Here is an 18,492-nt window from a genome sequence, read left to right on the forward strand (position 1 = left end):
AAAGATTTCTACAGGTCTGTGGGCTCCATGCGGAATAGAGTTGGCTGTTATCTGTTATGATTAGCCAGTGATCCGAGAGAAGGCAGCGTCTGCTTCAGCCTCAGTGGGAGAGGCTCTGAACTCACACCATCTTCTTCCTGAGATACAGTGTGTGTGTTTGAGCGTCTGCTTGCACATGAGTGTGTATACGCATGCATGCCTCTCACCAGCCTTCCCATCACTAGACAGTCACTAAAGAGGCCATTGTGCTCTTGTTTCCTTCTTGTGTTTTACCCATGCTCCACTGGACACAGGGCCATGGGAGATGGAGGCCAAAAGAGCTGGTGGTGGCTGGACAGGACTGAAAAGACGACTTGTGTGTGTGTGTGAGTGTGTGTCAGAGGGGTATTTCTGTTTTGTCAAAGTGTCTCCATTTCCACAGTATTATGCCTTTACTGAGGCAGCCAGAAAAGGTGAGAGACATTAAGTGCTTGAGGAGTCACAGGTTACAGTGAGCTCTCATCCATCACCACTTTGGGGTGTCCAACAGGGAAAAGAACACAGATGGTCAGACAATCATACAAGTTTTACTGTAAACAAAACCCACAGGCTAGCCAGACATACTTCAATGCCAAAACTGTGATTCAAGGCAGCTGACCTATGCGCATGCACAGTTTTCCTGTGCAATGAAAGATTACTACAGACATTCCAGGTGCATTTAAGTTTGGTTTTCCCTCCAAATAAAGCGGTTTTATCAGGCTAAACTGTTTTCTCGTTTAACACCTGCAGGCTCATCAGACTGCTTGTGTTTTTTGCCCAGCTGGACTTTGTTCTAGTGATGTTGCCGTGTTCCCAGATTTGAGCAAATACTTGTACAAAGCTTACATAACCAATCAAAATGATAGCCAAAACTATGAAAATATTAAACTGTAGTAGAGTGGAAAGGAAAAGGTCGACATTTGGGGAAACAGGTGTATTTGCTTTCTTGAAGAGAGTTAGATGAGAAGATTGATATTCTGTACACTAAATATACCTCAGTAAAACAGCATTTGTGTTGTAAGTAAGGAAATAAAAAATATTTGCCAAAAATGTCGAACTTTTCCTTTAGTCACACGCTCCTGGCTCCGTGCTTGTGTAATGTGTGTTAAGCATAGCACAGCATTTACCTAGATCCATGCTCTTGGACTTGCGTGTCTTGACGATCTCCAGGTGAGCAGCGTTTTCATACTGTTTGGTGCGTTTCTCTGACATACTCTGGCGACCAAAGCCCTCCCTCTGGAACGAACCGTCAGCGTCTGCGTCTGGACTGAGTGAGCTACAGTTCATGAGGAAGCAGAGGAGGGAGAAACAGACACAGAAGTATTATAGTGTTGCCGCTAGACAGGGCAAATGTAGGGCCATTAGAAAAGCATACCCTTTAATCTAAAGATTATCCAATTAAAGATATGTTTTGTAATCATCTATATCATGTTGCGGTTATATTGCTAAGGGATGTCCTTATAACAAGACTGGGAGATAAAATCTACCTATTAATATTCATACAACCCCAAACCTCAGCCCAAAACACTCCTTTACTATCAGATAATGACCATCGGCATTCAATACACACACACACACACACACACACACACACACACACACACACACACACACACACACACACACACACAGTCAGTTTAAATCCTTCATTTCAATGACTATTCTAATCAAGGACACCTCCACCTCTGTTGGGTGGGATCAGGACAGGCTACAATTGGGAAATGAGGCCCAGCTAAGATGTGTGATACCCCAGTGAGGTGAGGGTGCTATGGGTCATGGCCACTCAATAACCACCCCCCCTCCTCCCATATGTCTGGAGCTGTGGCAGAGCACGGCCCACTATAGTGTGCTCCCTTTGAGATCCTCTATCTCTGTCTGGATCTTAATTGAAAATCGGAGGGGAGTGGGGAAAGGAGGTTGGGAGGGGGGTTTGGTATTTGCATGCAGAAGAGTGCATTTACAATTAAGGTGAGAACACCTTGCTATTTGAGGGGAGACAGGAGGGAGGAGATGCAGGGCTGATGGAGTCTAATAAATGTTACATGCATGAAAGGACACTGTCACCGTCTCTTTTGTTCTGTTGATGGTCACACATTATGACCACTAAAGAGTGTTTGTATTTTTACCACTAGGGGTCCATTAGGAGACTGAAATTTTACATTTTACGTCAGAAATTTCATGAAATGATCTGATCTCTCCTTTGGTTACAAAAAGAAAGCTTTTGTCCTGAACTGGACATCATGATTATATGTTTGAAAGTGGAGTAGTAGAGAGGAAACATGTTTTTCGTCAATGTATCCTCATGTAGCAGATGCTCCTTCAAGCAGCCTTCAATATTTGTAATATCACTTAACATCAACTGCAGACCTGCTGGCACTTGTTTGCACGTAAACAATTCTTATTTGGGTTGTCAACCCCATTCAACAAAAGAGCTGCTTCATGTGTCACTGAGGGGCTGGCGTCAACATGTCACTTTGCTGTCGACCACACCTGACAGTCCCAACTAAGATCAGACCGCCTCACGGGACTGACTCTAGCCGACACAGGAAGAGAGGGAGGTGGAGCAGGAAGAGAGGAATGACAGCACAGATGTATAATTCATTTATTCATCACCCCTCGCTATTCTCCTCTCATCATTCCAAGCCCACAAAAACCAGCCTGCCCTCTCTTTTTCTGTCTCCGCAAATGTCATCTGTCGGAGCGTGACTGAGACGGTGCCGGGGAGAAAGGATGTATTTTCAGCCTGAATTTAGATTTCCTTCACTCTTGCCAGTATTGTGTTTTTTTGGGGGAGGCAAATGAACAGACACAGAACATAGAAAAAGTGAGAGGCCAGCAGGTGGGTTCATGCACAGCCTTGTCACACAGGTTCAGAGAGCTGGTGAGCGTGTGGCCGTTATGTGTGATATCTGTGGGCAGTAAGAGTGAAGTTCAGGAGGACAGCCCAGCGGTGGTGCAAATTCACTCAGTAGGACATCAGATCTGTTGGTTTAAGCTGCTGCCCACTTTAACACTGCTTCTGCCTTCCTTTGGTTCATACAGAGCAATGACTAAATGCCCAGGTTGGGGATCCAGGTTAACCTGAAGAGAAATAGCCAATTGTGTTGTGTCTTTGAGCACCCCTCCAAGCCGGAGGTACCTGCTGTCAGGACTTGCACCTGAGCCTCTGCAGCAGTAACCATAACTATTTAAAGGGGTGGCAGTGACACTGTATACTACTGGTTCCCACCTTTTTTAACTTGTGTCCCATTATAGCCAAGCAATGCATACCTGTGCACCTTTGTCACTGGTTGCATATTATGTGTTGAATTTAATTAAATATTAAACTATTCAGATCTGTTAAATTCAGAAACAAATTTAAAAGCCTTGTGTTCCAATTTTGGCAGGAAATAAATGTGCTACTTATTGTGCCAAAGGCATGGAGAGGCTAGTATTAATCTTCTAGTCTACTTAAAGCTGGCACATAAAGATTCACAGCTACTACAGTCCATTACAGCACTCAATTACAGATCTCGTATTCACTTTCTACTGGCTATTAATTTTCCCATAGGGACGCTCGTTGTAATGAGATACTGCTTTGGAAGTCTCTTTTTTCTGATCCAGATACTTCTTAAGCTCAAACATAGTCTTATGGTGGAAAGAAAAGCCAATTGAAAAGACCTGAATGTTGAGTCTATGAAGGTGAGACCCATACTTGGACTTTGATGAAGACTGAATTGTTCACTTTACTCAATGAAAAACATATTGATAGATGGAAATAAGAAATAGCTTGACCATGTAACCACCTTAGATAATCTGCAGAATGACACAATTTCTTCCTTAGATCATCCATCCCGTCCATGCCTCTGGCGTCCATCAATAATACTGGGTCCAATCCATTTGGATAATATCTTCCCTCATCTCTCGTTCTTTATGCAGTGTTTAAAAGTAATTTCCACCAGTCCAAGCAGATGCTTTCCTCCCGTTCAAAGTCCTCCTGTCATCTAAAATTAACTAGCACTGAGGATTGCTCACAGGCAAATCCACAGCTTTAACTTGCATTTTACATCAACTTGTTCCTGTCTCCGTCTCGCTCACAGGAAGCTAAATGTGTCAAACTGCACATCAGCTTTGTTGCTAAGTGGTGTGTGCTAAAAGCCCTCTGTGCTCACAATTGGTGACTTGTGTAATTTTAAACTTCTTTTTCTCCTTTTCCCCCAACTCCCAAACCCTCTTACCCTCATTTAAAAAACGACCCCAAAGAGGTAAGTCTCAAAGTCTTCTTGGAAAAGTGCAGCATGGTTTGATCGATTAGCGGGGGGTTCCGTGCATTAGTTTCAACGCCTCAGAGAGGGGGCAAGAGGCGGAGAGAAATGCCCAGTAAGGTGCTTCAGAAATGGCCCTTCTGAGGTTTGAAGGAGGCAGATTCAGCTGACCGCATGGGCGCATAGCTGGGCCAAGGAACTTGGAGCTGTCTTCAATCAAACAAAAAACTCTGCATGGTCTGTGCTGCAGGCATGTGCACCAGCGGACACTAGATAGTTGGATACGTTTCTACATTTCAGAGTAAAAAAGGTGTACAAGGAGGTCTTCTCTTCCATCATTGTAACAATTTTCTTAAACATGAATTTGCTGTAAAAATATGTCTCAGATCACCACTTTTATTTCACTCGTTTAATTGCACCTATAAAACATTTGACTTAAACCTGAGTATAAAGACTAAAATGAAACGGTTCATTGAGTGCCACACAGAGGAGCAGCTGCACCTGTGATTTGCTGTAATCTCCTTTTAATTGTGATGAAGTTGCAGAGAGAGACAGAGAGGGAGAGAACAAGATCAATTAAGACCTCTTTGTCCGTCGGCTGACTCCTGCGTAGACCTCCTCATTCATTCCCTGCCTGCTGTATGGATGCTTTAATTGAGTTCTGTTGCACCGACTTCTCCAACCTGCTGAATAGGAGAGCGACTGACAAGAACCAGGCAGAGATGATATTTTGGTTTGTGTGGCAACAGTGTGTGTGCAGGTTACTTTGGCATCAGTCATGCTGAGATTCACCTGCACCCCTGTCACAATGAGGCAGTGTAGGGCACACAGTCTCACACATAGTGCACAACACAGGAAGCCATAGATAAACAGACTCAAGGTGAGCACAGAAATGAAAGCATGTATGACATGCTTGTAGCAATGGCGCGCCACTGAGACATGGTAAATATTCATAAAGCCAGGGGAGGCTATTAGCATTTAAGGAAAAAATGCCTGCAATTAATGTGTGTGTATGTGTGTGTGTACTACCTGGTGTTAAAGTCACAGCCAACCTGAATGGACATTTGAGATGAGTCAAACAGTGTATATGCACACGTACTACAGGGCTGTTTGCATTTATATGTAGTTATGCTGATAGCCTGATGGGAAAAACACATGTGCTTAATAGAGCACTTGTGATTCTTAGTTACATTACTGATGATAGAGACTATTAGGGAGTCAACGGAAGTAGGCAGTCTGCCTGCAATGTTAGCTTGGAAGTTTGTTTGTTCGTGTCTGTGCGGACCTTTTCCACTTTATATGTTAATTTGTGAAATTGTTTACCAGCCAATGTGTATCTAAACACTCGTGAGACTGAGCGCGTCAGTGCAGCAGTGTGTGTGTGTATTTGTCTGGACTCCTTTTCCATCTCTGCTGGTTGACAGACTGTGTCAGAGCTGCCTGGGAAATGATGTTTCCACCTGTGACATCTCACAAAGACAGAGAAGGACACAGTCTAGTTCTCTCTCTCTTTCCTTCTCTGTCTCTCTCGCTGTCCATTTCTCTTCCCTCTCACCTTAATGAGAATTGACACCTATCCTCCACTCTGTCAGCTGTACCTGGATTGAGGTCCAAGCCATAGGGAGAGTAGTAACTAGTTATATCAGGGCTGTGACAGTGCCCCTAGTGGTACTAGTGTGGGGGGATTCATCACACTTCCTGTAGCCAGAGAGAGCCAGAGCCAGAGATTAGATATAAATTCTGAATAGGTTTTACTGTTTAGGGACTATGAAAACATTTATATTAACCTAACATGCAATGTTTCTTTGATCCATTAGGGTTAAAGGTTCTGACAATTTCTTAAAAAAACAGATTTTTAAACATTTGTGGTCGAAGGGTCTTTGATATTGAGAAAAGAGTGTGATAGGTTTGGAAAAGCAGGCATGCACGGTTATTTTTAACTACTTAGTCTAACTACTACATTTTCAATGCCAAAAAAACAAAGAAAAGAAAAGATTAGTATTCACTGTTAACCCTATAATTCAATCACTGGTAGATTTAAAAACCCACAGGCTTTCAACAATACAATCATAAAAACAATATATAATTTAACTAATTGAGCCATATTAATCATATCACAAGTGGTCATTATCTGAGTTTAACTGCTCAGGCCTCCTTTCCTTCTACGAGTAATAAAACTTAATTCAGGTGGTATGCAGGGCAGCTATGATAACAGTGGTTGGTATGGTAATAGCAGCCTGTGCGCCACAGGCTAGCTGCTAGTGGTTAGTTCCTGGCTCTCAGTGATGTTGCATAGTGCTTCCTTAACTTCAGATTGATGAGCATGCTGCGGACCCCCTCCCCCCCTCTGCTTTTTTTCGCACTTCAGTGCCAACTCAGAATACACTGTACTCTCACCTCCTGTCCTTGCACAAGTTAGAAGACTGTGTGTTCACGACTTAGGAAGATACAGTGCTGCTGCAGCTCAAAGACAAGGTGTGCTTACGGCAGAAACAGACCCCACTGAATTAGCGTGGGAAGGGGTTGCTGTGGGGGCTGCAGCCTCCACTGCTGGCCAGAGTAAAACACAGTGGAAATATAATTTTACCTTTTAAAATAATAATAATAAAAAAAAAACATTGAACAGTTTCCTTTCAAGTGCTTGTGAATGCATTGCAGGCTGTTGTTGTTCAAGTGTGAAAATGATTCGCACGTATCCAAAGCAAACTTTAAGTAGCTAAATGAGCAGAAAAACACATTGGATTCACAGAATAACACAGCACAAATAAGCACAGAGGTTCTCTTGTTGGAAGGAGACACATTTCAGTCTCTCAAAGAGCCTTATCTTCAAAGTCAAGTTGCTTTGCTTCGGCACTTTGAAGGTAAGAGTTTTACACTCCTCGTGGTGAGCAAAGGGACTTGTGTTTTGTCTTGTTTATATGTTACACCATGAGGAAAACTCGCAAATACTTTTAAAATCTGTTATTTTTGCTTCTGGAAGATAAAGTTGGTGGCATCTCTGTGAAAACATTTTCATGAAAGGGAAATATTCATACAGGCGTGGGTGCTGGTGCAGTGAAATGTTATTCTCTCTAGGTGCTTGAGAACGTAGGATTAAAGCAGCAAGTCGTCTGATCACTGAACATCTTTAATTAATATGATCTCTATTTCCTAAAATATCTGTTATGTTATTTTTCAGCTGATTGTAAAAGACAACAAGTTGGTGCACACTAACCATCGACTGGGACCCCAGTTAGAGAGAACCGCCTGCAAATGTACTTTATCAACTTCTGAAATGAAAACCAGGTGGAAACTAGAAACATTCGTTCTGCATCCCAGACGAACCTGCTTGTATTAGGAACTGCCATAATTGTACACTAAATTGTGTCTCTGACACTGTTCCACATTCCATTCCTGAGAGAAAAACCTTTCATCGTCTTCCTTATCCAGATTATTCTGCAAAGCCATTATATCAACCAGTGCGTGTTATCTGTTTTACTGTAAATCATTTAGACGTGGTCCTTCCTGTTTGGCTTTGGATTTAAACTAATGAAGGAGGAGGCAGATACCGCAAAGGGAATTAATGTGGCGGGTCAGGACCCAATGCTCGAATGAACTTAGTGCAGATATGCAAAGTAATAATTTACAACCTTTATTTATCCAATGAAACCTGACAGAAGACACATGCTGGTTTCCATCACCTCCCTGAAACATATTCACACACCCTTTAACCCTAACTCCTGAACCAATGCAACAACTACCTCTACATCTGGCGGGATTTAAATGCATCTAAAAAGTATCTCCACTGCCCTTGGTCTCAAAATTTGAACCAGTTATATTCACAAGCCATTTTCATTGAAGCCCAACACAGCCACCACCTAGCTGATGAAAAGGAGTTAATAATAATACCAATAAAATGCTCTGTAATACAGCAGAATCAAATAAAAGCTCAGATATATGCACATTACTATTTTAACAGAGATCTAAAAGCATGGGGTTGTAATATTTATAGCCTGTTTTATGTTCATTTCAGGCCCGTAAAGCTGATGTGGTACAACAACGGTTCATAACAACAGGACAGCTCCAAGTATCTGCGAGAGAAAGCATAACAGGCGTATGTCTTCACTCAGTGAAAGGTGAAAAAACAAGAACCAAGTATGCACACATTGACAGAGCACACACCCATCAGATATTGGCTAGGGATGTCAAGAAAAAAATAAAGTAGGTCAGTTTATATGTCTCGAGTGAGATGGGATTTCTGCCTCAAAACAACCATTTATCTTGGGGGCCTCCATGTTAACACACTAACAAGACGGCTACCATTCACTAGAAACCTGCTGAGGAGAAGACTGAAACAGAGAGGAGATATTATAAATGGAGAGATGAGAATGTAAAATTTATAAATTCTATAAAAGGGAAAAGAGAGGTTAGCAGATTATACAATAAGGGAGGGTATTTTTATTTGATTTATGTTTATATTAGTTGGTGGTAAAGCTATACACATTCTTAAGTAAAAGTACTGATTAAACTTCTTTACTCAAGTTAAAATGAAAAAGTACATGTTTACCAACAGTTTGTCTGTGCAAAGCTAACTGAAACTTCAAATAGGGATGAGTCTCCCTCTCTCTCCCACCCTCTTGCCTTTTTTTGTCACGTTATCGTCATTGGGAAGGTGTGCAATCATGCAAAACATAATAATATTCCATAAATCCCTAAATTGCATCAAAACTAAAGTAATGAGCCTGTTTTGAAAATGTAAGGAGTAGAAAATATAGATATTTGTGTAAAAATGTTAAAAGGTTCTGTAGAAAGTTGTCAGAAATATAAAGTAAAAGTGCATACGGATACATGAAAAACTAATTAACTACAGTAACTAAGTATTTGTAGTTTGTTACTTTCCTCCTCTGGTCACTGTTAACTTTATAACCACCACCAGATGCTTAAATGACCCTTTGAGTACCCCGACATTAACAGAGTGAAGTTAACCCAGATTAAATTAATTTTACAAGCCAACTGACTCGCTATTTCATGTGTGAACAAAGTTCGCTGGTGCTGGAGAAAAAAAATAAATTGAATTAAATTAATAGAAGGAAATAAAAGAGTAGAGAGAGAGGAAATCTCAGTTTGTTAAATTCCACAGGGTGAAAAGAGGACAAGAAGAGAAAAGAGCCTGAATTACAATGATTTTACAAGCCAACCAGCCACTTTTGTGCTTTGTGTATGCACTGTAGGTGTATAGCTGTGGCCTTGGCAAGGCGCCCCCCATGAGGAAGGAAGGCTGCATAATACTGGAGGCCAGAGGTGAGACTTTCACAGCTCTGCACAATACATATTCAATACGTACAGGGCCCTGGCTGCACTACTGCAAGAGCTTAATTAAAAAGTAACAGTTCCAATACATCGGAGTCTGGCTGACCCGCATCCCCTGCTGGCTCAGTATGCCTGTTAACGTTGTGGGTGTGTGTGTGTGTGTGTGTGTGTGTGTGTGTGTGTGTGTGTGTGTGTGTGTGTGTGTGTGTGTGTAGTGGGATTTTGGGGGCAATTGAAAAGAAAAATGAAAAACAGTTAAAGTCAGACATAGGATACACACTTGGTGCATTTAAGCAGCTGTTAGCATTTGAGTAAAAGAGAATGTATGTGCACATGTGTGTGACTTTGAAGACATGAATTATTCACAATAACCCTAGGCAGTGGTATATAGCACGCTTCTGCCTTGTGTGCACACGTCATGCACGTGTATAGGTGTGTGTGTGTGTAAATGGAGAGTGTGTGAGAGAGTGCGGTTCAGCCTTATGCTGTGGATCTAATCCACTATGACAAACCTCTGACATCACATGAACAACAGGCATGCTGAGCAAATCTACTCATTCATAATAAATGAGAGAGTGAGAGAGAGAGAGAGAGAGAGAGAGAGAGAGAGAGAGAGAGAGAGAGACAGAGAGAGACAGAGAGTAGAGAGTAGAGAGTCTCCGGGGAAAAAGAAATAAAAACACTAAAAAAAGGAATAAATAAGCCAAGTATCTCTATTCTTGGCAGCCAGCTTTTCACCTTGAAAAAAAGTCTGGGGTTCTTTTACTGCACGCCATAATACATGTGACCTCAACCAGCTAATCATAAGAAAGAATAACAATCTTTATAAAATAAGAAAATTACAAAAAAAAAACATTATGTAAGAGTTAGAAACAATCTAGGTTTAGTGAAAAAGCAGTCCCTGACTTTGCCATTCAGACGAGAAAGAGGACATGATTGGATGTCATGTCTTTACATTTCCTGTACCCGAACACTGCAATCATACAGGAAATGCCATGAGTAATTTCAGAGTGAGTGATTATACCTTTAAGCATGAATAGCTATAACTTCCTGTGCTAAAAGGCAGCCGGTGACAACAATAAAAAAGGAAGACTAGAACATTTTAGAAAATCAACACAGAGCCGTGCTGCAGTGCTAAAATCTCCTTCTTTTTTCCCTGATGGTGTTGGTCAAGCCCCTATAGAAACTTAGTTATTTAACAAGGTTGATGAGTCCTGGCTTCATATTTTATTGCTGGGGTGCTTCAGTTGGGCTGCAGTCCGTAGGCGGAGTGGGGCACTGAAATCCCACGGGTGGTTGGGGTTGGTGAGGTGGAGGTACTGTGTGAGTCCCTGGGAGTTTTTTTACTCACAGTCTGACTGCTGCTGGGTCATCCATTATTTAACACACACACACACACACACACACACACACACACACACACACACACACACACACACACACACACACACACACACACACAAACACACCCACATGGCCTTACACAACTGTATATTTAAGTTCCCACATTTTGGGATTCTAAAGTAGCCCTGATGCAAAACTCCATTACTTTTCCATAACAAACTTGGAATATGATATGAAAATGTTATTTCCTGGTTTGTTAAGGCGGATAATGTGGTTTACTCTGCTAAGGAAATCCATCAGACTGTAATAAATGTGGGCAATAACTTGCAATAACTGAAAATGCATTCATATATATTCCTGTAAAATTGTGTATTTGTATTATTTTCCACCAATTTCTGCAGAATTTCAAAACAAGAGACATCTGATTCTGGATCACGGCGAGAATGACAACAACCTAGAAATTCAATGACCAGCAGGAACCCTTGTATACAAACACACACATAGTTTTTTTTTTCATTGCAACTGAAAACACCCCAAAAAACATCCTGCTCTCTTCCCCACAAGCCTTTGCTCAAGTCCATCAAGTTATAAATAATTCAGCCGACCGCTACAAAGTAAGAACAACCCACTGCTCACCATTCATTCTGATCAGGCAGCTCGTGGATCCAGGGCACCGGGTTCTCTCCCACAAAGCCCATGTCATCGTGGGAACTGGAGGATGATTGGTCGGAAAGGTGGGCAGGAAGCAGGGGCGGCCTATCGTCTTCGATCATCACCGTGTCGTCCTGCGGCATGTTCACAGTCGGAGAGAGCTGGTAGTTACCTGACAGAAGGGGGAGCGGGGGGGATTAGACAACATATAGGACTATTTGTAAGAATTTTTTCACGTTTATATAACACAATGTGGCATTCGTACAGAAGGTTTTTTTAAACATCCAATTAGTGGTGTCTGATAAAAAGTGTGAAGGAATCAGATTAAGAAAATATGTGCACAAACATACCTCCACAGACATGTTTGTGTAAACACAATAATTTTATCTTACTTCAGTAATTACCAAGATAAAACTGTATACAGAGATAACTTTGGCCGAGATAATTGTACTATTAAATTTTCACATCAGGACATGCCTGAAGGACACCAACATTTCTCAAAAAGGGTAAATAACAGTGCTTATCAGGTACAATTTTGCAGAGCTGCATGCATACAAAGATGTTGCATGACAGGACGATATCCACTGAATGGTAGCAGGCTCAGAACACTCATGAAAATACACAAAAATGCACAGCACGGACACAAATGACAGGGCAAAGTAAGCATTGAGACTCACAGGAGAAGAAATAATCTACTCTCTTTATGGCACAGTCAAAAAGTTGTGGACCCGAGTAGTTTTATCCATTCTCCTTCACTCTTCTCCAAGGACAAATATGAGCAGAAGAAGAGCTCCCCTGATCTGTATTCTGTCCTGCCTGACCCTCCCTGCTGAGGACTTCTTTGAATCGCTCCTTTGCTGCTCCTCAGGAGTCAAAGTCAATGGGGAATGTGCTGCCGTGGCTGGCACTCAGCACCAAGGGCAGGAGACGGGTTGTTCAACGGCATGAGAAGTGGCATTACAATACTGATTCACTCTGCAAATTGATCACTGCATGACTTAAGTGTGGACGCATAAAAAAGGGGGGAATCAAAGTCAAGACGAGTCACAAGGTCAGACGTCAACCACACACCTGCTTACTATTAGACAAAGGTTTACAGAAATGCTGAACTTCCTGGTCTTTGCTTTTGTTTCCATTATCGGAGAGCCGTTTTGCAAATTTAATAGCTAAGAAACAATTGGGTGTAATCACTAACAGCAGACAACAATATTTACCCTGGCAGGATCCCAACGTGAATCTGAGAGGCATTTAATTTCACTGGGGCCCGACGAATGATAAATGCATATTGTGGAAGTAAATCTGAGCACCAATCAACGCGGCAATGAGGTGTACAGTTTAGTTTAGGTATTTGTGCAGAAAAAGAAAAACAAAGACACAAAACAGCTGTGCAGGGGAGGACAGAACCAAGGCTTAGAAAGGTCCTCCCCAAAAAAGTCAAACAACAAACAGAAAATCAAGCAGATTTTAAGGTCACATGACTGGTGTTTATTATTTTATTCCCATCAGGACAAGTGGCTTCCGCATCTGTTAATTGATTCTTTAGGAAGCCTCCTCTCTTTGTCTATGGACTGCTCATCTAAACCAGTTAAGATGGCTGCCAACACTGTACAGGTGAAATGAAGGCCATTTCTCACTTGGGCAGCTTGACAGAGAACCATGGGTAATTGAATTCACTCTGTACTGTAAATCTGCAGGACTGGAGTAATGACAGTGAGAAACTCCAGGAAGTCGGTGAGACTAAGCTAGACCTATCACTTTTATAGCAGGCAGACCATGTGGTTCAGACATTCATTACAGCAGTGTTCTTTAAATCATAACTAGTGATATCTGCTTTTGTTGTATGAAATAATTAAAAAAAAAGGTTCTGGTTTGACCTCCAATTTATCCAATGCAATGAAAATAATTTTCCATGCCCAAACAGGGATTATGATGTAGTGTATAGCAACACCTGTGGAAGTTTGTCTAGTTATTGTGACAATGTCTTTAAAATGTTCCCAGCTTTAAGGAAAAGATTGGGAAATCTGCATATGGGGAAAAAAGACATTTACTATTTGGTATGTTTGTTTCAATACTGTGTACATTTACAGAATCTTTCTATATATTTTGTGTGCTATATTGTTATGTGTGCCTTGCCCTCTATACAATAGTTTAGCTTTGTCCTCAGAGTCCTTGCACAACTCTTGCAAGTCATCTCTCAAACACTCTTCCTTCCAAAATCCAATACTTCCCTCCTCTGTTGTCAGTGTCTCTGTTTTACAGCCAGTTTAGCAAAAGTGTGGCAGTGTCAGTAAGAGATGCCCTGCGGTTGTTCGTCCACAGGGGCCATCCTTATACCAGCCTTTACCTTCCGTTAGCTGTTAGGTAGAGTTACCTCTTGGTTGCATCAGCAGCACTGAGAATTTCACTAGAGTAGTCACTTGGAAAAGATTTGGGAAATTTTGTCAGTTTACAGTAGTGGTAATATAACAGGAAATACTGTTCCCCCCCCAAAAAAAAGCTCTGTAAAAGGTTAACACATGGACATGACATTTTTTAGGCATTCACAATATGCACTCTTCAAGACAATACATAACTTACAATCACCTTACATTCACTCATGCCAGCAGACCACTAGGACAGTTTTTAATTAGAAACTCGGCAAGCTTCCCTCTCCCAGCATTATGAAATATTTCAAGACAGGACCTCTTGACACAAGTGGCCAGCTCTGCAGATGAAGAGTTGTTAAAGTCATTTCACTTCCCTCTTTGCTAAGTAGCTAAAGGACACACATACAATAAATGGCTAGTGGACAGGTACAGTTGGGGCCATGGTTTGAAAGGTGAAAATAATTAGAGAAACTGCAGCACTTGCTTTTCTGCAGCTGTCAGCACAATTAAGCATAAAGGGAAATCACCCACACACCACTAATACTTGTTGTAGCATTAGACAAGTTAGCTGTGAAAATGACTGTACAGTACAGCTAAACTGGAACAATGTAGCAGACAAACTAAAGCAGACTAAAAGAAGATGCCTTAAGAACACTATGTTTATGTGTTTAATGCATGTTTTAAAAAAAAAAACTGGACGGAGACTGATTAAAAGCAAAAGGCCGAGTGGGAAACAGGCAAAATCTGGAGAGGAGGAAGAATTTTCAGCACCTTCAGTGGTGTTTTGGCACAGTGAGGTGCAGATGGCTCTGCTCACTCTCACACTCACTTTGTCTTTTACCAGCGCCTCACAGTTGGTGACGAGGGGGAAAACGGGGCAGGTGACAATACCAGCAGAGACACTTCACTTCAGGAAGATGGACAGACAGTGTATACAGTATGTGTGTGTTCAAGCTAGAAGTAGCTGGTGCACTGAGGCAATTGAAAGTCAAGGCTGTTCATAATGGAGAGGCGATTCTGAAGGCAATCTGAATGTATTCTCAGCGCTATGTTTGAAGTCTTCTTTTATGTGCCGTCTCCGTAGTTTACATCATCTCGCTTAGGGAAGGTCATCTGAGCTTACTGTTGTATTTAGGTTTTGCCTAATGCCACCATAGCAAAAATAACCACAATTATCTAAACCTGAGCACTGTGAATGCAATTACTGTTTTCACCAAACCCCAGAACCGCTATCTTGGCCAGAATCAAAACGCTGTTATTGAGCTTGTGATGACCTCGGCGATCCTGAAAACACTGGAGCCTTTCATGCACTCAGTTTGTGGAATGAAAGCTAAAGAAAAGAAAAAAAACCCATTAATATTATGATGGCGTCACAAATGAGTCAGCAGTCACACTTATATCTTAGGGAAAAGTACATGAGGTCACATGGAGATAAATATCACTCAAATTATGATTAATGGTTAACAGAAGCTTGCTCTTTCACAAAGGGGCTGTGTGGTATTTGTTAAAAAGCTTCTGATTTAAGCTACCATCCATGTAGTAAAGGAAAGAGTTTTCTGGCGACATGATTGTGCCACTGTGGCCTTTGTCACGCTGTAATTAAAGATAGCTTCTCATGAGTCATGCTGACAGAAACAGACACACACCACCCACCACCTCAGCACCCACCACTGCAGTCAACATCCTGCTAAAAACAAACACAAGTTGTTGGGTGGGGTTTATCATGTAGTAGTAATATTGTAATATAGAGGCTAACAGGCTCACAGTTAACAGCTGAAACATATTAAAGCCAATGTCATTACAGCAGTTGTTCATTTTAATGTTAGAACATAAAATGTTACTGTAACTGTGGTTTATGGACAAAATATTTGCAACACTGAAACAGAAAAATGGGGGGAAAATAATATATTTTTTCAGTTTCTGCTTGAATGAACAGAGCTGTACACACGTTACAGTCACATTATAGTCATGCCATCCTATCAAATAATTTAATCAGTAAAGTGAAAGTCACGTGTTTGCATGACTGTACTGAAGCACACGCAGCCCTCTGGCTAGCCATGCTCAGCGTGTGGAAGCTTTTCCATGATATCGAAGCAGAGATGTTCTTCCTCCCTCTGGCAGAGAGTGAAGACAGAGACAGATGAGCTCTCTGGCTCGAGAGGCCACCTGGCTGCATCCATCCAAACGGATCAGAGCTCTACTCTCCTCTTTCTCTGCCCTCTGACCAAGCGTTGCCCGTTGAAACATTGAGCTGTAAGGTGAGAGGTCACACTAATAGCCCCACTCGATCTTCTTTCTCCTACACCATTTCTTCCATCTATGTCCATCACACACTCGTACACTTTATTCTCCTCTCTCTCTTTCTCTCTTCCTCTCTCCTTCAGTGACATTTTGGCCTATTGATCTGACTGAAGGAGAGATCATTAGTTGATCCGCTGCGCTGCCGCAGCTATCAGGTGGTGGATTGCAGCCGGTAATCATCCTAAGTACACACTGGTAAAAACCAAAGACTTATGCTCACCAGGGGACACTGGTGCCATTTTCTAAGGGTGCTTTCACACCTGTAGTTAGATTCATTTGGTCAGAGCACAGGTTTGGACCAAGAAAAAAAAAGATATCTGCATTTAATGCTTCTTATGTGTATATTTATGTTCTCTAACTCAAAAGAAACAACTGATTATGAGCATTATTTTTATTTTTAGACTGCAAATCGACCGTGTGTTATGAATAATGACGAAGAGGGAGAAACAATGCAGAAAAGAGGTTCAGCATGTGCGATCACTATGTCACACAACCTTTTCACATAGGATCCAAGCACGACAGGACACTAATGATTTGAAAATCATGCTAAAATCACATATCTACTATTACAACATACGGTCATTGGTCTGTTTTCTTTCACACCACAAATTAATTGCACCATGTTTTTGGTCCACAATAGGGCTCAATTGACAGCTTTCACACCAGCCCAGATGAACCCAACTAAATAGAAAAAAGCACCAGGAACATTTCAATAGAACCAGACAGCTTAGGTATGAAAGCATCCTGATAGCGTTACACCCTGTTACATGAGGGGTTCTTTCACCAGTGCAATCAATCAGAACATTTAGTTGACTGGCTTGATGACAGGGTCTTATTTCCTTGTAGAGACATGCAATGTCGGGATTCAGATATGAATGGGGACACCAAACACAGAGACTCAGAGAGACATGTGGAGTTAATCAAGGATTCTCATAGAAACGAGAAGAGAGCGCTCAGCGCCCAGTCATCATCAGTCCAGGGCTGGGAGGTGTTGTCATGAAGGTCCCTATGAAAAAATACCGACAAAATGTGACTATTGTTACTGTATGTCTGGAAAACTGATTTGGTGAAGGATTAATGCAAACATATTTCCAAATAATGTATGGAAGTCGATAGATGATGTCGCTACTGGCAAAGATGATCTTCCGTACAGCGTCAAACTAAACTAACCGCTACTCTGGCATGTATTACCATGACGAGGTTAAAGGGTTTTGCTATTCCAGAGGTCAACACATGAACAGTGTTGAAAGAAGAGCTGCCCTCCCATCCAAGCCTGTTATTTAGCTTTTAAATGCCATTTCAGGGAATATCATTAGAGACCACCTCAACCTTTTCACAAAATCACCAGCTACGATAGCTGTAAGCCCAAGAGGAGTACAGTATGCATCCACAGACAAAGATATACTGTGCATTTGATACATTTGATTCCAGTGTAACTTGAGGCTAGACGCAAATATAAATCAAGCCATTCACTAATGCACTTGAGCAGGCAATCAACAGTATCTTCCAAATTGCTGTATTATACAGGACTTTACATTAACGGAATATGTTAAAAATGTGTGTGGTAAATGCACCTCTTTGAGTGAATAAGTACAGTAAAGCACAGGAAAAGGGAAGGTTCCAGTGTAACACCACTTATGTCTCTGTCATTTTCTCACTGAGGCATGCTAATAGCGCTCTCAAGCAGTCTGAACACCAAATTAAGGGAGGTCACTCTGCCTCATCTCCTGCGCTGATGGCTGAGCATACAGAAAGGATGAGTCTGCGGACTGTGAAATACTGGAAGTGAGGGGACAGCAGGGTCAGGTCCTGTGAAGACAGTCCCACTTAAACACCATTAGGGAAGACTAAAGTATCTAGAGACACCCAGAGATTGGTCTCGTTATGTTAGTCTGTGTGCTCTTGTACTTTTATCCTTTTAATTTATAAATGTCTTCATTATGATGGATCGTCCAAAGTGACAGAACTTTACTGTTCCGCACTTCTTTCATTGACTAATTTCGGATTTGGCTCAATGTGTGTCTACAGTATTTTGCACTGTCACCTGCACTGCACACATTATGTCCTGTGAACACCTACTTTCCTGTGTGACAGCAGCACGAGTCTGCTTGCCTGGTTCCCACCTCCGGCCTCCTCCCCACCTTCCCCAGCCCTTCCTCACTCCTGTGCCAGTCCTAGGTGTTCATTCTGACTCAGGCACTCTGCCAAACAGCCACATCCACAGAAAGCGTTGGTCCGCGGGCCTCAATTTTCACCCCAGCGTGTGGACCCCGCACCCA

The 18,492-nt window shown here is 41.8% G+C and overlaps 1 protein-coding gene across 5 annotated transcripts in view; it reads right to left on the bottom strand.

The window, feature by feature from the left end:
* LOC127369479 (partitioning defective 3 homolog) overlaps nt 1–18,492 on the bottom strand; it is a 333,391-nt gene that overhangs the window by 118,814 nt on the left and 196,085 nt on the right. For all 5 annotated transcript variants that reach the window (XM_051410908.1, XM_051410907.1, XM_051410906.1 and 2 more), the window contains exons 16-17: nt 11,532–11,718; nt 1,146–1,294 (exon numbers count right to left, since the gene is read on the bottom strand). In XM_051410908.1, coding sequence (XP_051266868.1) covers nt 1,146–1,294; nt 11,532–11,718 — 336 coding nt within the window. The remainder of the gene's footprint in view (nt 1–1,145; nt 1,295–11,531; nt 11,719–18,492) is intronic.

Source organism: Dicentrarchus labrax, unplaced genomic scaffold, assembly GCF_905237075.1.
Source record: "Dicentrarchus labrax unplaced genomic scaffold, dlabrax2021, whole genome shotgun sequence".
NCBI classification, from domain to species: domain Eukaryota; kingdom Metazoa; phylum Chordata; class Actinopteri; family Moronidae; genus Dicentrarchus; species Dicentrarchus labrax.